This window comes from Dermacentor albipictus, chromosome 2 (assembly GCF_038994185.2).
Source record: "Dermacentor albipictus isolate Rhodes 1998 colony chromosome 2, USDA_Dalb.pri_finalv2, whole genome shotgun sequence".
Taxonomy (NCBI): Eukaryota; Metazoa; Arthropoda; class Arachnida; order Ixodida; family Ixodidae; genus Dermacentor; species Dermacentor albipictus.
This window is the reverse complement of record NC_091822.1, coordinates 37,692,198-37,714,701: the sequence shown is the minus strand read 5'-3', so window position 1 is coordinate 37,714,701 and position 22,504 is coordinate 37,692,198. Positions and strand designations below refer to the sequence as shown.

Genomic DNA, 22,504 nt, shown 5'->3' with positions numbered 1-22,504 from the left:
ACATATAGCCATCATATTGGGCTCAAGAGCGGCACGAAGAAGCTACATCAGGGGACGACGTAGCTTCCCACTGCCTTTCCCACTGGGCCTTTCCCACCCACCATCACCCACCATCATGGAACGACGAGAAGCAGTTCAGCACAATGTGGATTCATATTGCGTCAGTATAAGATCCCCTCCTGGGGAACAAACTTACGGAGGAAAACGTCCTGTTGGTCCGAGGTGAAGCGTTCGATGATGGATCGCGAATATGAGTCACGACGCTGTTTGTCGGCGACACGTGAGAAGTCGGAGATCGACAAAACGCAGGTATTTTTATCAGTTTCGGTGCCATCGATACGGTCGACAGGATAGCGGAAGAGGCAGTCGGCGTCCTTATGCAGCCGCCCAGATTTGTAGGACACGGAAAAGGTGTACTTTTGCAGGCGTAAAGCCCAGCGGCCAAGACGGCCGTCGTGTCTCTGAGTAAGGATAGCCAACGTAAGGCATGATGATCTGTCACGACGGCTAAATGCCGACCTAAAAGGTAAGGGCGGAACTTATCAATGAAGCACACAAGGGCCAAGCAATGACGGTCTGTTATGGAGGAGTTGCGCACTGGTGCTGAAAGCAGAGGGCTAGCATACGCGATCACTCGATTGGTGTCCCGCTGTCTTTGGGACAAGATAGAGCCAATGGCATGGCCGCTGGCATCAGTACGAACATCTGTGTAGGCATGCGGAGCAAAATGACCCATCACGGGTGAATTGATAAGGTGACTGATAAGCGTTGAAAGTGCTGCAGCCTGGTCCGGTCCCCAACGAAAAGTGGTGTCCTTTTTGAGGAGGTCTGTGAGAGGACGAGCGATTGCGGCAAAGTTCTGGATAAATCGCCCAAAATAGAAACACAGCCCTGGGAATCTTCGGACATTGGTAGAAGAACGCGGAAGTGGAAATTCATCAAAGCACGAACTTTATCAGGATCAGGCTGGATGCCAGCAGCTTCAACCAAGTGAGCAAGTACTCGTATATGGCGGTGGCCGAAATGGCATTTTGCAGAATTGAGTTGTAGGCCAACTCGTTTAAAAGCAGCAAGGATAGCTGAACGTCGGTGCAGGTGGCTCTCAAACCTCGTTGGAAAAACAATGACGTCATCAAGGAAGCGGAGGCATGTGTTCCATTTGTATCCCCGCAGAAGCGCTAGAAAATAGCAGGGGCACTGCACAGCCCGAAAGGCATCATTTTAAATTGGTAGAGGCCATCCTGGGTGAAGAAGGTGGTCTTTTCGCGATCTCGTTCATCCACTGCAGTTTTCCAGTAACCAGAGCGCAAATCAATCGACGAAAATAAACCAGCACCGTGTAACCAGTTAAGCGCCTCATGAATATGCGGAAGTGGATGCATGTCATTTTTGGCTCTCTTATTCAGGTGAGGGTAATGATATTGTTTTTCTTTTCTATCAAAGCGACAGGTGGTGCGCACGAACTGCACGAAGGCTCGATAATATCTTTGGAGAGCATTTTGTTCTCTTCCGTTGGGATCACCTGGCGTTCAGCCACACACGCATGGTAGGCCACCGGTGTATAGGAGAAGCGTCACCAGTGTGGACAGAATAGCTGAACACATGGGTTCGACCTAGCGGGCGATTGCCAAAATAGAAGATGTCTTCATAAGACATCAGAATGCGGCGAAGGGCGTCGGCGTATGCAGGTCGTCAATCCGCAGCTACAATTGGTGTAAACTTGTTGAGTAAAGTAGGAGGGGTAGAAGCTGCAGCAGTGTCGGATCATAGTTCGAGCGTAAAAGCAGCTACTCCATAAGCTTCCAAAGGGGACAGCACAGCGAGAGATTCACCCTCAGGAAGCACTTGCAGACCCGAACCAAAGTTCAGAAGAGGAAGCCACGCTTGATGACAAGGGTTACAATTGAGCTTGGTAGTGCTATTTGCTCGGTAGTGCAAAGTGGGGGCACCACGTATGGACCATTACGAAGAGGTGGAGAAGGCGACATGAGGACGTAAGTAGCAGCATCATGTTGCAGTCGAACAAATTCAGTAGAACCTAGTCGGGACTTGTGGTCATCGGTCGGGTCGGCAAAGTAATGGGGCAGTTCAATGCGCAGGGTTGCACAGTCAATAAGTACTGACTTCTTGGGGACCCTCGGCCACTAGAGTGAACAAGACTAACACTGTGCGGCCGGTAATGGAAACACGGGCAGCGCATATTCCCATCACGGCTGTTCTACTGCCATTATTTACTCGGACGGCAGGCGACTCGGCGGGTGTCAGGACTTTCGGAGACGGATACGAAGATCTGATCGCATAACAGACACCTGAGCGCCAGTATGGATGAGGGCTTGAATGGATACATCAACAACAATTTAACAAGGTTCGGTCGAGCAGTAGGGGTCAGCAGAGGTTTTGCAGTCCATGTCGTCAATGCATCCGCATCCCGGGGATGCATTGCTGACTTTCCCAAAAAGCGGCCCGCGTCTGACGGGGACGAGGGACGCCGAGGTGTACGCGAAGGGGACTGACGGCGTTGTAGCGAGGGCGGGTGGGGGGTAGAGTGTCCTGCAAAATCATAGAAAGTTGGGCGAGTTGGTACGGTAACATGATCTTGGATTGTAGCACGAAGTGACACGGACAAAGACTAGAAGGAGGCCATGTATATATATATCTATATATATATATATATATATATATATATATATATATATATATATATATATATATATATATATATATATTATGCGTTTGAATAAACATTTAGTTGAGACTTAGCACTCGTCCTGTCTGTTTCTAGTTTGGGTCCGTGGCAATTCGCGCTACAATCCCAGATCATAGTAGTGTGTCGCCGAGGTGGAAGGCCAGCATGATATGGATTATAGAAGGGCGACAGAGGCTGAAGGCCCTCGGTCGAAGCATCGATCAGCATATGGTTGAGGCGAGGAGTACCAGCGGCTACTACGGCAGTGGCGGGAGATGTGACCGACCCGGGAGCAACCAAACCAAATTGGCCTGTCATTCGGTGTTCGCCACTCAGAGGGGTTCCGATATCAATTCGGGAACGACTGACGGGGGGCAGTAGAGGCAATGACAGGAGCGGTAGGAATGGGACGTGGGTGGACGGCAGACTGGATGTCCAGGTTTGCACTTTCTTGGCGGACAACAGCTTGAATGAGCGAGATGGTCATGGTTGTCATGCGCATGGGGGCAGTGAGAACTTGGAGCCAAAGCCTCAAGTTTGCGACGAATGATGTGCGTCAAACTTGGCGTTGTAGGTGAATGTGATGCCGGAGGGTGGTTGCAGGAGGAAGTGACAGCCGCATTCGGAAGCCGGTTGAAGCGTTGCACGATGCTTTTGCCCTACGCTTGCTCAAAAATTCTGGCATTCCTTGATGATAGACTCAACCGTTGAGCAGTTACTGCAAAGCAGCAGGTTGAACGCTTCGTCCACGATGCCCTTCAATATGTCTCCAACCTTTCGGCCTTCAGCATGTCCGCTTTACGGCAGAGAGCCAGAGCGTCTTGAATATACGTGACATATAATTTGATTGATGTCTGGGCACGACACGCTCGCTCTTGCTTGACCTCCATTTGACGTCCCAGAGGTCTTCCGAAATGATCGCGATGCTTTTCCTTGCAGGAGTCCCAGCTTCTAATGTCGGCTCCATGCGTCTCGAAACATACCTTCGTGGTTCCTCCCAGGTAAAAAAATCACGTTGACCACCAAAATGTGGCATCCCACTTGTTGTGCTTACCGACGCGTTCATACGACGTCAGCCAGCCTTCGACGTTGACCTTGCCAGTGCCGATGAAGTTTCCCGAGTGACGTAGCCGAGTTAGCACTACCTCCGCTGGTGTCTGAGCGGCGGACGCAGCGTCAGTAGCCATAACAGTGGAATCAATGTGACGCCCGCTACGAAGATCTAGGGCCGGCTTGTGGCAAGAGTACCCCGCACGTCCCCCAAATGTTACGGGGGAGAAAGTATATGTATTTACAATATATACAGTTACGAGGTTGTAGCTCAGTAGTCAGGGTAACACCATCTACCTATCGTCGAGACACTTCAACTTCCTTTTCACCTCAGAACGTCCTTGCGTCCACAGCGGCACGAACTCGTACGTGACAGCATGGTGTATTAAGACGTATTGTTAGTATGGGATTGGGAGGAAGTTGGCAGAACACTTTCAAACATTTGTCAATTGGAAGAATGTTAATAGGTTGTTAGCAGAAAGTTGGCAGAAGATATATGAACATTCTTCTTTTGAAAGGATGTTACTAGGGTGTAGAAAGACAAATGTTCATATAAAATTAGTAGAAAGTTTAAAGTCATCATATGAAAACTATCTCTCTAAGGAGTCTATGCCAATTGATTCTAGTGTGTTACTAGAGCGTTGTTAGGATGTATAAAGAACGTTGATAAGATTTCAATTGACTGTTGGTAGTTTCGAGTAACAATAGTCTGAAGACGGTCTAAAAAATGTTGCTAGAAACTTTTATAAGGGATACCTGCTTTGAACAACTAACTTGACGAATATGGGTCCTCCTTTGGATAAAGCTTTGACGAAGATAGGTACTCCTATCGAAGCGTTCACCAGCTTTTCTGTGGCAGCTTATCCCTGTTTACAAACTTTATACCATAAATTAAAGCAAAGAACGCAATCAGGAATAAAACATTTTATGATAACTCAAAGGGAACCATTTTGCTTTTTGAAGCGAGAATACGATGCCTTGGAACGAGTACTTATAAAGCGAGATATAACAACGAAGTTAAAGCATGCGCATGCTTCGCTAAAGTTAAGGAAACGAAGGAACATGTTGTATTAGCATGTGAAGCTATCTACACAGTGGTCCGTTCAGGCTCCTGTGGCCTCCTGGAATTCCTTCGGTTATACGATAGCTGGGGGAAAGTGACGGTGAGATTAGTATTAGGCGATAGGAAGTTTGGTGGCAGAAAAGTAGGGAGCTTACAGACATCTGAGGCGTACAAAAAGATAGCTTTTATAGTGGTTGAGAAAGCTTCACAGTGGACATTGTTTTTTTTTTGTTGTCCTGTTTTATGTTTTTAACATAGGCAGGGCACTAGGAAAACGAACAGCAGCTTGTGGAGCAACCCACCACCCCGTTTCAAAGAGGACGCTAATAGCATCTATCCATCCATGGGCGGTAGCGACGACGCTGGCTGTGTGGGTAACAAGAAAAAAAAAACCAGAAAGCTCGCGTTCGCACACCTACGGCTCCACAGTAATGAGGGAGTTAAGGCTTCTAGCGGATAGAATTGATTAGAATTTCGCTAGGTACGTATGCGCATTCTGCCTACGAAACTATGATGCCTTCAAGGCGTCCGTCGGGCTCGGTATACTCGTTGGCAACTTTCCGTGGCCATGAAGGGAACGTTACGGGTGCGTAGCTGCTGCACATGTGTTACCGCGCCAAGTAGTCCGGCTGGTTTTACAGTGCTTCTGGTTGCTCGGAACAGACGATCAATCAGCAGCTTGCACGTGCGACGGTTTCGCGTTTGCGCAGACACGGCAGGGAAAAGCCGCAAATTAAGTAAACTTTTACGCCCAGTGGTGTATTCTCTCTTATTTCACTGTTCCAGATAAAGTGTTTAGGTTTTCTATTCCCCAGCGTAAACTAGCATGGACTAAAACATGCGGTTCCATTCAGACGCGCTCTCATTTGTGCGCGATTTGCCTCCGTAGCTTTCCCTTCATAGCCACAAGAAGTTGTCCGAGATTATAGTAGTCAGTAACTCCGCTTAACAAAAATTATAAACAGCGTGCGCCGATGCGTTAACGTGTACGTGTGTCTTCTCGTGTTTCGACTCTTTATGGAGTCACACAAAGCTTCGCTTTATATAGATTCCAACTAGTTGGATCTGCTGTACTTCTTCGTGCGCACGTTTGTGCAGGCGCTGCGACGCTGACATACATTGTCGGTATGGCAGCATGGCAGCGCAAACAAAAAAATTGCTGGAAATGTTCCGATTACAGGTAGGACCTTGTGTACAAAACAAATAGCACTTGTCATTTTTATTATTGAAAGAACTGGCGAGTGTATGCCCGTGTTGCAACTCATATTGAGCGCGACAGTACAAAAAGGAAATATTTGAAACATGAATACAAGCGGGTTGTGCCAAAGTACAGTTAGCGTCTTTCGATGTCTAGTTGCTGCATAAACTTGGGCCCACGTACTAAACGTTCTCCGAAATGCTGATGTTGGCGAAACAGTGGCTTCGAAACGAGGGATAATGCCTTTTTAATTGTTATGTGGGAGAACACTCAGACTTCTTTATATCCCTGTAATACCTGCGAATCCTCTATAAAAAAGGGTCATTCCGAGAATTTAGAGAACTTTGATGACAACTAATAACAGCAGTGATCAGGCATATGCATGTTTTCGCTTTCACTTTTGTATCGTCGTTTCGGTTGTCAAAATAATAACCCGTTGCAATTGATAGCACACTAAACGAGCATTGTTAGTTTCAAGGGTAAAAAAATGTTGAAGCAGCTATAATTAATGCTGCGCCGGTTGCTTGTTTATCCTAAAGATATTAGACAGAACTCAAATTAAGAAGTAAAGATTATTCAGTTTATTGCTGTGTGAGAGGTGGGAGTTGTAATTTGTCATTCTTGCATTCGTTCAAGACACAGTTAGCGTCCCCCTTCACAACGTAGTTGTTCAGCATTCGTTAACACGCTCATTAGATTCACGTTTGGCTCTTTGAAACCAGTATTGGACATCTTTTACTGGCTTGTTCATCTCTGGCATGTCTTAAGCTATATTCAGACGACCGGCATTAACAGTGATTCAGTACTCGGATCAGCGTGCTGCAGCCACTAAATCAGGGATGGATGGATGGATGGATGGATGGATGGATGGATGGATGGATGGATGGATGGATGGATGGATGGATGGATGGATGGATGGATGGATGGATGGATGGATGGATGGATGGATGGATGGATGGATGGATGGATGGATGGATGGATGGATGGATGGATGGATGGATGGATGGATGGAAGGATGGATGGATGCTATGAGCGGCCCCTTTGAAACGAGGTCATGGGTACTGCCACAAACGTTTTGCCTTATGTTCGACCTATCTCTTCAAAAAAAGAACGCACACATAGAATTCCCAGCATCAAAGTTTCTGAAGCACTCTTGTGAAGTTTCTTGTTGTATCCCTCCGTTGCTTGTGGTCTCTCTACTTTTCTGCCACTAAAGCTCCCATAGCTCCTGACTACTCTTGAAGGGGCAAGACGACAAAGACAAAAGGCAGGAAACGCTTCTTTGTCGTCTTGCGCTGCACCTTCATGACGTTCAACCAGTACCAACTCGCCGAAATGTCGATTCTTCTTACTAATCTCTATGGTGGAGATGTTTACTTTCCCCCTGCTATTCCTGAACCCAGATGCTTAAAGGAGGCCAAAGGAGCTTAAAATGACTGATGGGTAGATATTTTCACATTGTAATAAAACACGCTCCAACGTGTCTTTAGCGTTACCGCAGCAAGCACATGCTTCATCTTTGATGTACCTTGCTTTATAACTACGCGTTTTGAGGCACCCTGATCTCTCTTCCAAAAGAAAGAAGCTTCCCTTTGAGTTACAATAAATCATCTCTTTCCTAATTTAGTTTTTGCTATGAGGTAGTCAATCATAGCAGGTTTTTTTTTGTCCTTGCCGCCCCCCATGAAACGGTCTGTGTCTAATTTTGCGTTTGACGTTCTTTGTTGCCATCTTGCTTACTATACCGGTCAAATACTTGCTGGTATGGTTCCTAGTTCTTTTCCTCCACAGTGAGTCAATGTTTTTTTTCTTTACAAATACCTGAACACTCTCGTAGCCCACTTACTTTCATATTCCTCAGTCGTTCTTCAAACTCAATTTCACTAGGAACTTACCTCACTTCAAAACTTATACAGCCCAGGCCACCCTTCAATGCTTCATTTGCAGTCTTCCCGTAAACGCCAAATACGAGGCGTCCCACTAATCTTTCGTTGCCGTCTAGTCCTGATTGTAGCACTCACTTCAAGAAAAGAACCTCATTTCCAAATTTAACAAGCATTACATCTTTGCACAAATCCGTGAGTTCTTCCTACATAATTCATCCCCATGGCACTTCATTATGGCTGCGTTTCTCTTCCCCTTTCCCATAATTGTTTTGCCATATGTTTTCATATATCTATTGCCTTCGTTTATCCATGCACAAAAGTTGTAATATTTTACCTCAGGTATTTCCTGGCTCTGTGTATACAGACGCTACCTGGTTACTGTTTTCATTAAATACCACAAAACCTGTTTTTCTACCGTCTAATTTCAATCCTAAATGCACACATTCCTGCCCATTAATATTGACCAGGCTTCGCATATTAGCTAGCAAAAGAATGTCGTCTGCATAACAAAAACCTCGAAGCTGGTGCGCTACCATTGGGTGTGCTTGTTTATATAAGAGATTTACCCCAATATTGATTGAACCCACCCATAATCACTTTGCGATTATAGGCGACACCAGCGAACTTCTTGAGCTGCCATTCGGTGGAGATAAGGCATAATTCTGGTTTGTGACGAGTACCGACCTGTGAATTCGCCTTTAGCTGCGACTGCACGACATTACACAACATAACCCATTTCGCCACTCAGCGTGGGGATCAGGTTCTACGTAATTCATGGACGATATCTCTCAGGCTAAATAAGATAGGATAAAACTATGAGCACTGCTCCTCATTGTGGCCTACTTTATAGAAGAGTTTGTGACGGGTAAGCATCAGGAATGCCACTAAGGTTTCACAGCTCGCCAGAGATACTTATGCGCATCGCATCTATAAGGTAACTGTGGTGTCATGTAGTGGACGATTGTATAGCGCCAACAAGAGCTTACAGCTGTTGTGCACGTGTTCTCGACGGTGAACAATAGTTAATTCTGTTCAGGTTTTCGGTAAAACATCTATGCAATCAAAGCGGGAGGAGGGGGGCTGAATAGAGCGAGCGGCTACAACATAGTCTGGTCATTATTACTGGAAGCACCTTACGGACGCTTCTCTTTAAGCATTGTCTGGATCCTACACGAACTCAATAGAGATTCGGAAACATTTGGATACCCGTTTCTGTACGTTGACTGCATCGTTCTCCCAAATAGCTGAGTCCACAGCGACACATCTAAGAAATCGTGTAAAGTGTCATTACCCCTACGAGAGTTCTTGAAATTTCAAGTTAACATCGAGGAATGGGAATTTCTATGTCATAAAAAATAATTGGAAGGTTGTTTAAAGACACTTCTCGAAGAGTGACCTGAACTTGTTTCACGTAGGAATATCTTACGATAGGTAGACAGAGTGCGCCTGTTCTCCCGATCCTGTGTAATCATATATGCCAAAAAATTATTCATTTATTTATTCATTGTCCACACTTTCAAGGCCTGTTGGTATAGCATGAGAGTGCAGTAGAACAGAACAGGAAAAATGCGGGACAAGAAGACCTAAACTATAACAGATGGCATGATAAATCGCGGTCCTTACACTTTGTGAGTCTGGAATATCAGCGGGGGACCGAGGAAGTTGCTTCCAGTTGATAAATCTGCGGGCCAAAAAAAGGACCATATTCCAAGTTGATAAGACAAGACGACACAACAACTCTCTGCATGTGAACTGTTCGGGAGGCAATGTAGGAAGTAGGCGCAGGCAGTTATCGATTGAGTATCGGGGTGAAGCGGTACAACTCGCGGAAAAGGTAAAGACGGCCACGTTTCCGAAGTGATGGAAGATCAGGTTAGTAGAGCGCCTGCTTCATGAGTGCAATGTTGGTGCGACCGAAATTATTAGATAGAATAAACAGGGCTGCGCGGTTTCGAGTGGCTTCAACGACATGGGTTGTTATGCTTGAGCAGCACATTAGATAGCAAAGATATATTCTAAATTTGAGCGAATTTGTTCTCTAAATTATCGTTTTTAGAGACGAAGCTATGATAGAAAAATGTGTTATTAGTTCTTTGTATAACGACGGAGTACGATATGCTGACATACAAGAAGTTCTCCTGCTTTAGGTCGTGCGTAGCTATAATATTAGCATTTGCACTACCCCTATCGTGGTGAATAAATGTGATTAAAACATGATTGTGTGAATATTAGCTTGCTTAAATTATACTGATTTCCTCTTATAGTACACTGCAGCATTTGTGTAGCCTTAAACAAAATGCAGCGATGAAGTCAGAGATGGGGGCTTACATTCGAAAACTATTTTGCGAAGCTAAGCGCTCTTTGATTAACTCACCCCCCCCCCCAACCCGCGAAAGAGTATTTCTGAAACACAGAAGACGTTAATTGGAATATCAAATGTTATTGTAATTGAAATTGGAATGATGTGAATTGGAATATGCCTGTGCAACCGGGAAGGTGGCCCCAGATAGGTAGACGTTTAAGGATATCATAGAGACATAGGGTTAAGGATATGTGAACTCAGAGCAAATACGTCTATCAGCAACACAGGACATTAGTTGCTATGCTTCACTGATAATGTACCTCAGGCACTACGGCAATACATTTTATGGTTTCTTGCTACATATATAGAAAAGTGGACACAATACATGCGTCTTTGGTATAACACAGCACTAATAACGCACAACTAAGCGAACAAAATGAAATGGTAGCCTTAAGAAACCAAGGTGAAGCCTCACTAATTCACGAGCACCTACTTTCATGCTCAGGTGGCTCATTAGACAGCAGGCTGTACCACGAATCTTAGTCGAGCAAGGGTAGTGACCATCACTTGAATTGCATCGGGGAAATGCATGCAGCAACGCGGCAATACGAAAATAGCTGCTTTCCTACTTTTGTTCATGCCATGGCAACCGAATTATTGCGAATAAATCATTATTCAAAGAACTGGAGAATTAGAATTGCTCCGCGCATCGTACTACTGGTAACAAGATCACCACCAGTGCTTGTCGACTGAGTGCCACCGTGCTACAAGTCACCTGCCCATGGGTGGCCTAGCGTCTCCTTAAAAACTGAAGGGCCGGGAGGTCACCCCCCCCCCCTTTTAAGTTTCGTTCTTGCATCTGTCCTGTATAGTGAAGCCGCACATCATGAATAAGGCTGGTACGTACAATCTGGCTCATAGGTGTCTCTAAAGCGGACAGACCTCCTAATGAAGGAATGCACGATATTCAACGGCTTCTGTTCTCTTTCTCACGGACCTTATATTTCGCCTGCCCCATTTTTTGGTCATTTGTTACATGCCACTCGCTGTGTTTTAATTCTCGGACGATCACCCGGTATAGATTTGTTCACAAGGAGTGTAAAAGAAGCTTTATAAGTACTTACATACGTGTCGCACTCCTGTCTGCGCAAACCTGTCACCAACTTTCTCCCCTGATACACAGACACCATGCTGTGCGCTCGTCCTCGTTACACCGAGAGGTAGTCGCTACAAACTGAAATGCCCTGCGAGTGTCATTCGATAACTCAATCACTCACAGACTGAAAGAAACCCCGCACCATATAGATTCCAAGATAGCGTTGCATCTACATCGTTCTGATTAAGCACCGTTTCCACGCTGTTAAACTCGTTGTAGTAGTTGATATGAGTCATTTTCTATAGGCGATATTGCGTAGCCTCTGCTGACATCCAGGGATGAGCATTGCTCGCCATTCTCAGCTTTTCCTTAGTCACTGGTGTCTCCATTCTTTACGTGTGGCTCCTTCTATTTTTAGCAGTAGAGATACCAGGCCCCTTCGTGTGCCTACTACTGCGATGGTCACAATGAAGCCACTGCAAATCAGTGAAGAGTCACCCGGGGCTGCATGCCAGAACTCATGCCGTGTTATTTCCTTTCTATTACGTCGTGTACAGTCTCAAAGACTTCCGTGTGTTACTATCATCTTGTACGTGCAGGTTGTTTTTCCCGCTTCTTCACTGCTACAATCGCAACGTAGCCGCCATTCCGTCGTCGCACATGCAACGACCCTGGCGCCCAATACGTGCGAGTCTCGCAGTGCGCCAAGTATATAAACCACCAACTCTGAATAGCAGAGACATTGCTCACCGAGTAACAGGTTTAAACATACGGTAACCATGCGCACTGTGGTAAGTGTCTGCTCGCTGTGCCGGAGTATTGTAAAACCGGGCGTTTTTCAGACAACGAAAAATAACTATCATGTGTTACATTGCGGTTCCTGTCTTTGCGCACGTAAGAAAATAAAATAGTTTTAAGAGTGTTTAGTGCTTAAGAGCGGTCGCAGTACTGCTTTTGGTTTTTCATCGTTGTGAACGTAGAGAATTTTCATTTGAGAGAAATAATTTAGGAACACTTAGTAAACCTGGTTATCTTATACTCAACGGTCTTTGCGCGCATTGGTGCAAGTCCTGAACAAAAATACATACGGCCGCAAAAAATCAATTATCTGAGGATCCCTATTATACGACTGTCTAAGTTCTATTTATTTTTTTCACTGGGATTCGTCAATAAACTTTGGTTATTGCCACTCCATATTCGTAATACTTAAGGTGATTACAAGATGGACCTGTTCTAAATTTTTCTTGCAAAAGTAGAAGGCCATTGGAAGGAACTTAATCTCAGCGGAATAGTTGTGTGGCCGCAAGTTATATATGTGCTGTAAGCCACCGCAGACACCTTTTGTAAACTGGAGGCTTCTTTTTCCAACTCGGAAGTGCTAAATGGCTAGACACGTGATCCCTTCAAAAACGAGCATTTCAAGACATTTTAAAGGCATTGGCGGTCCAAAGAAATAAAAGCGATGAAATTAAGAATTCACTGTTCCATGGTGTTTGCTCTGAGATGACAGATAATTATTGTTGTCTAAAATGAATAAATATCTGGCAGTTACAATAGCTTGAAAAATGCTTCCACAACCGCTAATTACGAGCGCTTTTGGGTAATTTGTGCACGACGGATAGGCCAAGCACAACTTCTACGGTATTTCTTGCTGCAGGGTCTGGGTTGCAAAAGCAATTTTTAGCAGCAATATTTCTTTTCTGAAAGCTCATTGCACCTGCCAGACACTTTATAGGTTTGCTGCACTATTTGGCCTCCGATTAAGAAAAATAGGCCCGGAAATTAAGAAAGCAAAGCAGTAGAACCTTCGCTTTGCTCATGGGCGCTCCCATGAAGCAATAGTAAGTCAGCGCAGAGAGCGGGGCATGTTGTTAGCACTGCTAACGTATGCATAACATGCACAGCAGTTATATTAAATATAGCAAACGTCACCGCTGAAGGCAAGCGTGCTTATAGTATACGCTGTGGCCAGCCATTTGAAAAACTTGTCAGTTTTGCTCAGTCCGGGCAAATGTGTTTCCTGAACTTCCCAACTGAAACGAAATTACAGCGGCCAATCCTGTTATCTAGATGCGGTGTGCATATTTTGGTTACTTTTCGCTAATAAAAGGCCTACGCCTTTTATTTATATACAAAAGTGGGGCGTTATAACGTAAAGTTATTCCAGCCGTTTCTATTACAATTCTACAATCAGCCCTCCACGATTTGTCAAAAACATTTTTGAGCCACCCCTACTTCGGCTGTCTACCATGTGAAGTCACAGAAACCGCGATAGCCCCCCATCTCGTATGACGCGTGCACAGTGATTATGCACCATTGTATGGAAAAAAGATTGTTTTTTTTTTCTGACTTGACGCATTTTAGCCATTAAACCTCGGCTATTTTTGAAAATTTTTCTGGCTGCACCCTCTTCACCGGCTTGTCACGTGATGCAACAAAACCGCGAAATCTCACCCTGTCAAAGTAAAGTGTACGCGTTAGATTTTCATTATTATGCCGAACAAAACTGATTTTTTTTTAATATCCGCAGGCTGCCCCATTCCGAAAGGAATAAAAGATAGCTGCCGCCGATCGCTCAGGTTCTGGCTACTCGCAACTGCCGGAGAGCATGGGTTTATTTGTGTACAGCAAACCTTTTTGCGTGGCCGTGTAATGTTTTCGTGCACTTTCGGCGCGTTTACGACCTCCCTCTGCCAACTCGCCTTTGCAGAGGATCCGCTTTAGCGGCGTTCTTAAGCTTCCCTGCATGCCGCCACGATTTTAGGCCAGTCACCTCAAGCCAAGTAACCAAAAGCGGACCAATCGCAGACACCGGCACCACCCTCTTCATCCGGTTATCGATTTTCAGTGAACTGGCTCAGCCCCATCGAATCCCTTTCCATTTGAGCGTGCTCCTCGTCTCTTCTCAGCCAAGCAAATAAGACAAGCCGCCCACTGTTGGCAACGTTATTTGTTTTTTAAAGCAAACAAAAGGGACCTACTATAAACGAAGGAGAGTGTGTGATTGGTTTGTTCAGATAACCCTGCGGGTCACCGCCCGATGCTTTCGTCTGCGGTTACGCAAATTTGACGTCATGAGATTGGAATAAAAACACATTAGGATAGCTTTGCATTATAATGCCCCTGTACATCCCACAAGGGATGTACAGATGCAGTTCCAACTGTACATGTCACAAGGCTAAAAAGTCTAACGCGAATACCACACCGCGATGACACCAGCAGCATAAAATACATATAGAGGAAAAGCACTGAAGCGCATTAATTTGGTGTACTTTCTCACTTATACGAAGCTAAGTATTTTACTAACTTACGCAGACCATCGCCGCCATTCTGTCTGCCATCCTTGCCAGCGCTATAGCCGGCAGTACTGCTTACGGCGGGTATGGTCTCGGATACGGCGGCGGCTACGGACTTGGCTACGGCGGGTATGGCCTCGGCTATGGTGGTGGCTACGGCGGCGTCTACGGCCTTGGATACGGTGGTGGCATTGGAAGCGGCGTCGGCGTTGTGGGTGTCGGTAGCAGTGTTGCCCTCCTACGTGGAGGTCCAGGACTGTACAAGGCCGTGCCCGGCCCAGCCTTTCTGGTTAGAACCTTCCACCAAGTGAACAAGATTTCCAGTGGTGGAGCGCTGGTCGCACACTCCGGCCTCGGAGGAGGATCATATGGAGTAGCTGCCGGCTACGGTGGCGGCTACGGTGGCGGTTACGGAGGTGGTTTAGGATATGGCGGTGGTTATGGATATGGTGGCTACGGCGGTTATGGTTACAAGTGTTGATTGTGCTGCTGACGTTTATGCTATGTCGTTCAAGTTTTCCTTAACAATCCTAGTCCTTATAGCTGCTGCTACAACAATGTTTCCCACTTGCTGGCTTTGTAAATGATTATTTTCGAGCTATTTTCAGAATAACTTGCCCATTTATTGAATAAATCATTCTCATTACACTGATGCATGACCATGATTTCGGCTTTGTCCAGACTTCGCGTTAACACATGCATCAATCTTTCCTCAAACTTTAGGACTTGCTGAACAGACATCCCCAGACAACTGATTTTAAACACATTCAAGAGAAAAGGAGACCGATCAGTCAACATACCCTGCACAATATTTTTAATCGTCGAAGACCAAATCAAATTCTTTAATCGTGGATCCTTTTTCAGCCTCCTTTATATAGGGTGTCACTTATGATGAGCGAGATCGCCAACATATATGAAATACACTTTCGTTTCATGTGAAAGAAATTTCATGCATAGGAGTTATGGCAGCGTGAGCAAACTCAGTTCGATTTTAACAAGCGAGCAGAGTCCGATTGCTGATGTCGCACACACAAATCCGGGCGCAGGCAATCACACCGGATGTATGCCTGGTGCTACAAGGCCGTCGATGAGAAGCCGTCGATGTTGTCGCATGAGTTATCTTAAATTTGATAGTTGTAACTTTCACTGTTGCAATGATATGCCGTGGCTTCTCATTGTTACCTTATCGCGTACGAACGGATTTATACATTTGTAAGTGATTGATTGCGCTGAAAGTGAACATTTTTATTTGTGTAAATACTAAATTGCACTTTTGCGTTATGTGTGGCCAACAAAAAGAAACTGCTCACCGTTATTGCTGCAATAAGACCATGCAGCCTGTCTCTTCTATATTTATGATGTGGCAGTATTAAATGCCTAATGTTTTCCAAATAACAATTTCTTGGAAGTAAGCACTATTTGCGATTGTATTTTCTCTATCCTTGTCTTCGTGGACCTTGGAATATAAGGTATATGATGCAGGGAAGCCCTTCTTGTCATGTTTCATGTACTTTTCCTGATATAAACCTTCAACAAACCGTTTGGTAGGTAGAAAGGAAGCGGACAGCTAGAGCGAACAAACAAAAAATTGATTCATCTCTGATGGATTGTCCTTGGCCAATGGAATCAATATAAACACAGGCACCACCAGCATCATCTGTGCCCCGAAACATAGTTATTGATGCGGCTGTCTTCCGACTTGGTACGGCCAGAAGACTCGTCGCTACAAAAAAGGCTTAGTTCCAGACCTAAAAATTGTACAGGAGCCTAGAATAAATGACTCTTCATGCAGTAAATCTTTCTGTATCTGTGGCTAATGAGATTTTTCGGCAGAACCCTCACATGCGACCACATGCCTTATCCAAATCTTGTCATGCCCTACATTTGGAAACGTATTGCCTATAGTATGAACACCATACATAGCATTGATGGGAGCTAGCCTAACAGTACACTTAGGAAACACACAATGAAGTGCATATGTGCTTGCTGCAGGACGGCATACTTCAACTATCTCATCGCCTTGGCTATTAGATTGCTGCTGTCACCTTTACACCCAATAGGTGAAGGGGTAATATATTCCAGAACGCACCCTTACACCTCCTAGATCAAAGGGTAATATATTTTTCAAAACACCCTCGAGGGATAGGGTGTTATTGCGGTGTAGAACAATCGTTAGTGGAGTGCAATTCCCTATAAAATCCAGCTTTTTCAAGGGTGCTAAGGGGTTATTTATGGACACTAAAAAAACGTGTACGGGTGTCATTTTAAGTAAATTTGAAGTGACGCTAAGCATATTCAAAGACCACAAAAAGCGGTACACATTATGAGGAATGCCTTACGGGGCCCATCGCCCTGCTAACTCGGAGCATTAGACACTCACTAACAATACCACTTCGCAACAGCGTGTATATAATCTAATACTATCTGGAACAAATTGTGAAGACGCAGTTTCATTGCCACCGGCTAAAAGCTCTATGCCCAATATATATACTGTTTTCTGTTAAGAAGAAACCACTGTGTAATGCCTTTTTTTTATTTTTCATAAGGCGTCCTCCCATACAAAGCTTTAAATATTTTTGTTAACTATAAAAATGTATTAGAAAAAGTCATTTGTTCTCAAACGAGAATTCATTTATTAGGGGTGTTCTGCGAGATAGTTTCCTGCACAAGTCATTATAATGAATAATATTGAATAAAAATGCACATATGTCATATTGCATAAATTTCATGCATGTATTGCATATAATCGCTATTTATATGTACTTATAAATTTAGGTCTATTCATTTCCCAAAACCTTACAGGCCCCATGATGAGCTTTAATTAGGCGGGCATTTAAGAGAATAAGAACGCAGCTGAGAGACAATGATGACTGAGTATTCATGTACATATAGAAGCAGACAAAGACACGAGAACCACAAAAAGGAGTAGAAAACGTGATTTGAATACAAGGTTATGAAGGAAGAACAAAAAGAATGCTGCGGATACTCATAAAAAATGACACTTCAGGGTAACCTACAAAACAGTGGATAATTTTATCACGTACATTGCTTCTGGCTGTAAGCAAACATTATTAAGAAAAAGCATAGTTCAAAACGCACGAAAAAAAGACTATGCCAGCATGACGCTAACGTGGTGATACATAGAATGGCAAACAGAGTAACACAATTTAAAGAAACAAAAAGTGCAAAGTCAGGCACTCTATAAGTATATATTTATCCGATAGCACGATAGTGTTATGTGGAAGGCGACTCTACAGGGAAATGGCTAGTGACAATGGCCAAGAAATTAAATGCATTTATATTTGCAGAAATGCAGGTAAAACCTATTTTATTATTCAGTAGAGGCGAAGTTCACCACACAAGTTCCGGCAACAAGTGTAATAACTTAAGCCACGCAAACTTTTTTTTGTTTATTTCACAATACCGTCAATCCCGATTGGGATTATTACAGGAGTGGGCATATGGTCATCAAGAAAGTACAATGTGAGCAAACACTTAGCAAACAAGACGTTAGCATTGAAAAACATGGACGCTTTCATTTATTGAGTAACACACTGGTCTTCACACAGTTGCTCTTGCAGAAGAGAAAAAAAATAACTAAAAGACTAAGTTATGATTGCGATTGCTTCTTCTAGATGGTTGGTAAATGTTTCTAGTGTGGGCTGGGCAGTAATAGCAGGGTTTAAGCAGTTCCACTCTCGCACAGCTCGCGGAAAGAATGAAAAGTAAAAGTATTGTTGCTACAAAGAAATTCCTCTAGCGTGAAAGCGTGTTTATGCCGAGTCGGTCTAGTGAGCTTGTACTTTAGAAAAGTGGCGGCATCCAATTTCAGTACGCTGTGTAATACCAAGTATAGGAACTTCAATCGTTGAACCTTGGCTCGAATTTCTAGGGTAGCGAGGCCTGCACGAGAAAGAAGTTCGGTTGGTGAATCTGTGCGTTTGAAGCGGTTATAGATAAATCGGCAGCTTTTCTTTGTATGCGTTCCAGCGTATGAATTTGGTTTTTGGAATGTGGAAACCATACTATGTTGGCGTATTCGAGTGCCGGTCTGATGAGGCTGACGTAAGAAAGCTGCTTTGTCTGGCTGGTGGAATGCGATAAGGTGCCTTTGAGGAAGAACAGTTTGTTCAAGGCTTTTTTAGCTACGTACTGTATGTGCGCATTCCAGGTGAGGTCGGATGAGATGATTACGCCTAAGTATTTATACTGGGTGACGCTTTGTAGCATAGTGCCGTTGAAACCGTACGGGACCTGCAGACTTGATTTTTAGTTTGTGACCGACATGCAGACAGTTTTATCAGAATTTATCACCATTCGCCAGTCTGCACACCACTGCACTACCTTATTTAGGGATTTGTTCAGTTTTGCTTGATCTTCGTGGTTACGCACAGTATGATAAAGAATGCAGTCGTCTGCAAAGAGGCAAATGGTGACGTCGACCTGGTTGGTTATATCATCTATGTATAATCAGAACAGAAGTGGGGCCAGAACTGAGCCCTGGGGAACGCCGGATAAAACAGGGACAGCATCAGAAAGGTGATCATTGTATTCTACGTATTGGGAGCGGTTTCACAGAAAGTCATTGATCCAACCAACAACAGGGCCGTTACCAAGTAGGCGGTTAAGTTTGTTAAGCAATTTAACATGGAAAACACGATCAAATGGTTTAGAGAAATCCATAAAGATTATGTCTACCTGTAGTTGCTCAATAATGTTTTGAGTCGTGAAGGGTTTCCACGAGTTGGGTGACTGTAGATAAACCGTTTCGAAAACCATGCTGGTTTGAATAGATTACATTGTTTGCTTCCACGAATTCTGTTAAGTGTTTCAAGATTATGTGCTCTAGTATTTTGCAGCACGCGCATGTTAAAGAAATTGGCCGGTGGTTAGACAAGGAAGATGTGTCACCTGATTTTGGTAACCCAATTATTTTGGCAACCTTCCACTCTGCAGGAAGGCGGCTCTCACGGAGTGACTTTAAGAAAATTAAATGAAGAAACTTGCTAACTGTTTCTGCCTACCTTTTCAAGAAACTGTTCGGAATTTGATGTGGACTATCGCTTTTCTTTTCATCTAAATTCTACAAGAGAGATAATATGCCAGCCTGTGACATTTTTGGGGTGCCCAAAGTGCTTTCTTGGCAGTGGCTAGGGACGAAGTGGTTGAGGGAACCATTATCGACGGTGAAAATGGATTGAAAGTACTTGTTAAACGCGTTAGCTTTTTGTTTACTTTCCTGAGCATTCATGAAGGGCACATTAGAGCGCTTCACGCTTAGGTAGCGACAGAATTTTTGAGGCGATTTACTGATAAAGTTGTGTAATGAATTTTTCAAGAAACTGTTTTTGGCACAACGTACTTTACTTTTCAATGACGTCGTTAGCAGTGTTATTTCCGGGTCAGTTTTTTTACACATATGCGACTTTCTTCTTTTCCTAAGTCTCTTTATTTTGCGCTTCAAGTGGATTATTTCACGACATATCCATAGACTGCGTTTTCTAGTTTTTCTTTGAACTCGTGGAACAAAGGCGTTTATACAATGCGTCACAATGTCTTTAAACTCGGTCCACACCACATCGATAGACGACTGCTGGTCAGAAATGACGTCAAAAAAATTCTGATAATTGAAGGCAAGGTAGGTCATGATAGCTGCATCGTCTGCATCTTCGAACGAGAGCACTCGCTTTATAGGACCGAGCGTTCGTACAGGACTTGGGAATTGTAAAGGACAAAATATTATTTTATTTTCAGATAATCCTTCAAGGGGTTCAACGTGAACAGTATTCTCAAGGAAATGGTCACTAATGAACACAACATCTAAGAGTGAACTTGAGGTACCGACTGCCCTGGCTGGGAAATCGACAATTTGTGTCAGGTTATATGCTAACTGTATATCTGATATGGTGTCAAGCGTAACATTTCCTGGAGTCATTGAGTTCCACCTTATGTCAGGCAAGTTAAAGTCTACCGCCATTATTACTTTGCTGCCATAGGAGATGTGTTGTTGCATGTATTCTGAGAGATATTCCAAGAATAGAGGCTCAGCATCAGGCGGCCGATAAACTGCGCCAATATGGAAGACATCATCTTTCAGACGGACGGTGCACCAAACAGTCTCGATGCCTGTAGCCTCGGGCATGACGCTGTAAGATATCCCTTGCCTAAACAGCAATGCAACGCCCCCACCTCTTGTCTTTCTATCTTTGCGTACAATTGCATATTCCGGTGGCACAATTTCTTGGTTGAAAATGTTCAACCAAGAAAACCAAATGTTCAGAGTGAAGCCACGTCTCTGTAACGACTTACTGTATGAAGGAAAACGTCAAGTTCGATTCGGGTTACGCTTGACAGAGAATTGTAGTGGCGTAAAATGAATCGAGTAGCTCAATTTTTGATGGCTTTCCGCAGGCAGATTAAGTACTCATGATAGGGATATCATTAGCGGACGCAACATTCAGCTGCGGACGAACAAACGTTAAGAATGCCTACGGATGGTAGACGTGGAGCTGCGACAAGTGTAACGCTGGAATTTAGAATCATATGGTTGGCGACATGAGATGCCCAAGAAAGCTTTGGTGCAATATCAACGCCTGTATACTTGCATAGTTACCCTTGATATAATAGTAAGTCCGTATTTATATAAGAGTAAAAGTAGATTTAGAGTGTTTATGCGGTGGACACATTACCTCTTACGAGCATTGCCATTACTACACTAGTGAGCTTCAGCTCGTCTGGCATTCCGGTCAACGCCGGCGGACTGGGTGTTTTACCCGATGGGCGGGAACAGTTAACCCGCCTGGTTCGACAGGTGGCCTCACCTCGTGGCGCATATCTGAACCAGACAAGCACAGGGCTAATATCGCATCAACCAAGTGTACTCTACTTCGCTACTAGTGTAAGTTTGCGGCGGCAGGGAATCGAGACACAGCTATGCCACTGCAAAAATTTATCCCTGTAGTGAAAAAAGAGCACACTTTATTACTGCGATATTAGCAATGTGCTTGTCTGGATTAGCGCAGTGCTAGCAAGTGGCCTCATCACTCCGGTGCACAAAAGAGGCAAGCAGCCGTCCCTACGTGCGTGTTGTTTTTTGTACAACTTCCTTTTATTTTCTCCTCAGGTATTGGACCTTCATACTAGATAAATATATGTTACGTAATGTTCCCTTATATCGTAGTTTTACCCACCGCGGAAGCGAAGCTGCTATGGTGGGGCGACACTTTCACAAGGTCGCAGTTGCACGAGGTCGCACCTAGTCGCAATCCCGGCACCGGCGGCCGCATTTCTATGGGGGAGAAATAGAAAAATGGCCGTGCGCTTATGTTAAGATGTGCAGTAAAGAACCAGACGTGGACAAATCCATTGTGTACCATTACGGCGGACCTCATCACCGACTTTGGCAGCAATAATTGTTTAGCGAAGGGAAAGCAGGGCTCTTCAAGCTATCCCGGCGCAGGAGATAGGCGCTGTGTCCTGCAGGAAATCTTAGGCATTCTTGGGTGGAATTGAATATTTTAGGGCCCTTCGCACGCTATTTCTTAGGTAAAATGTTATATGCGCCAAGAGTGCACCAAGCTACATTGCACTAACTTACAGCGTCATATGAGAGCGAAAAAGAAATAAAGCTCGGAATCAACGACAAGGAAAGAAAGAAGCGTGGCGATCTGATGTCATGATTGCACATTACGCGTCTGCACTTGAGACTGTTCTTACAGAAAATCCCTGCAGAACTCTATGCAATAGCAGCCTTCTCCCGCGGTCTGCTAGAGCTCTCACAAGCGTGATGCGCTCGTCCGTTTACCACACCGTCGAAAAACGGAGAGTGTCCATAATACAGGGTGACTAAGTTTCTTTATTTCAGCACTATAACTGGCGGAAAACGAACAAAGCTGCGTATTAAGTAGTTCACATGGCCTAAAGGCAA

General features: G+C 44.4%; 1 protein-coding gene across 1 annotated transcript; it reads left to right on the top strand.

The window, feature by feature from the left end:
- Positions 1-12,060: 12,060 nt before the first annotated feature.
- LOC139055682 (shematrin-like protein 2) lies at positions 12,061-15,058 on the top strand. Its single transcript, XM_070533214.1, has 2 exons — positions 12,061-12,072; positions 14,597-15,058. Exons 1-2 carry the CDS (start codon positions 12,061-12,063, stop codon positions 15,056-15,058), a joined length of 474 nt encoding a protein of 157 aa, XP_070389315.1.
- The last annotated feature ends 7,446 nt before the right edge of the window (positions 15,059-22,504 follow it).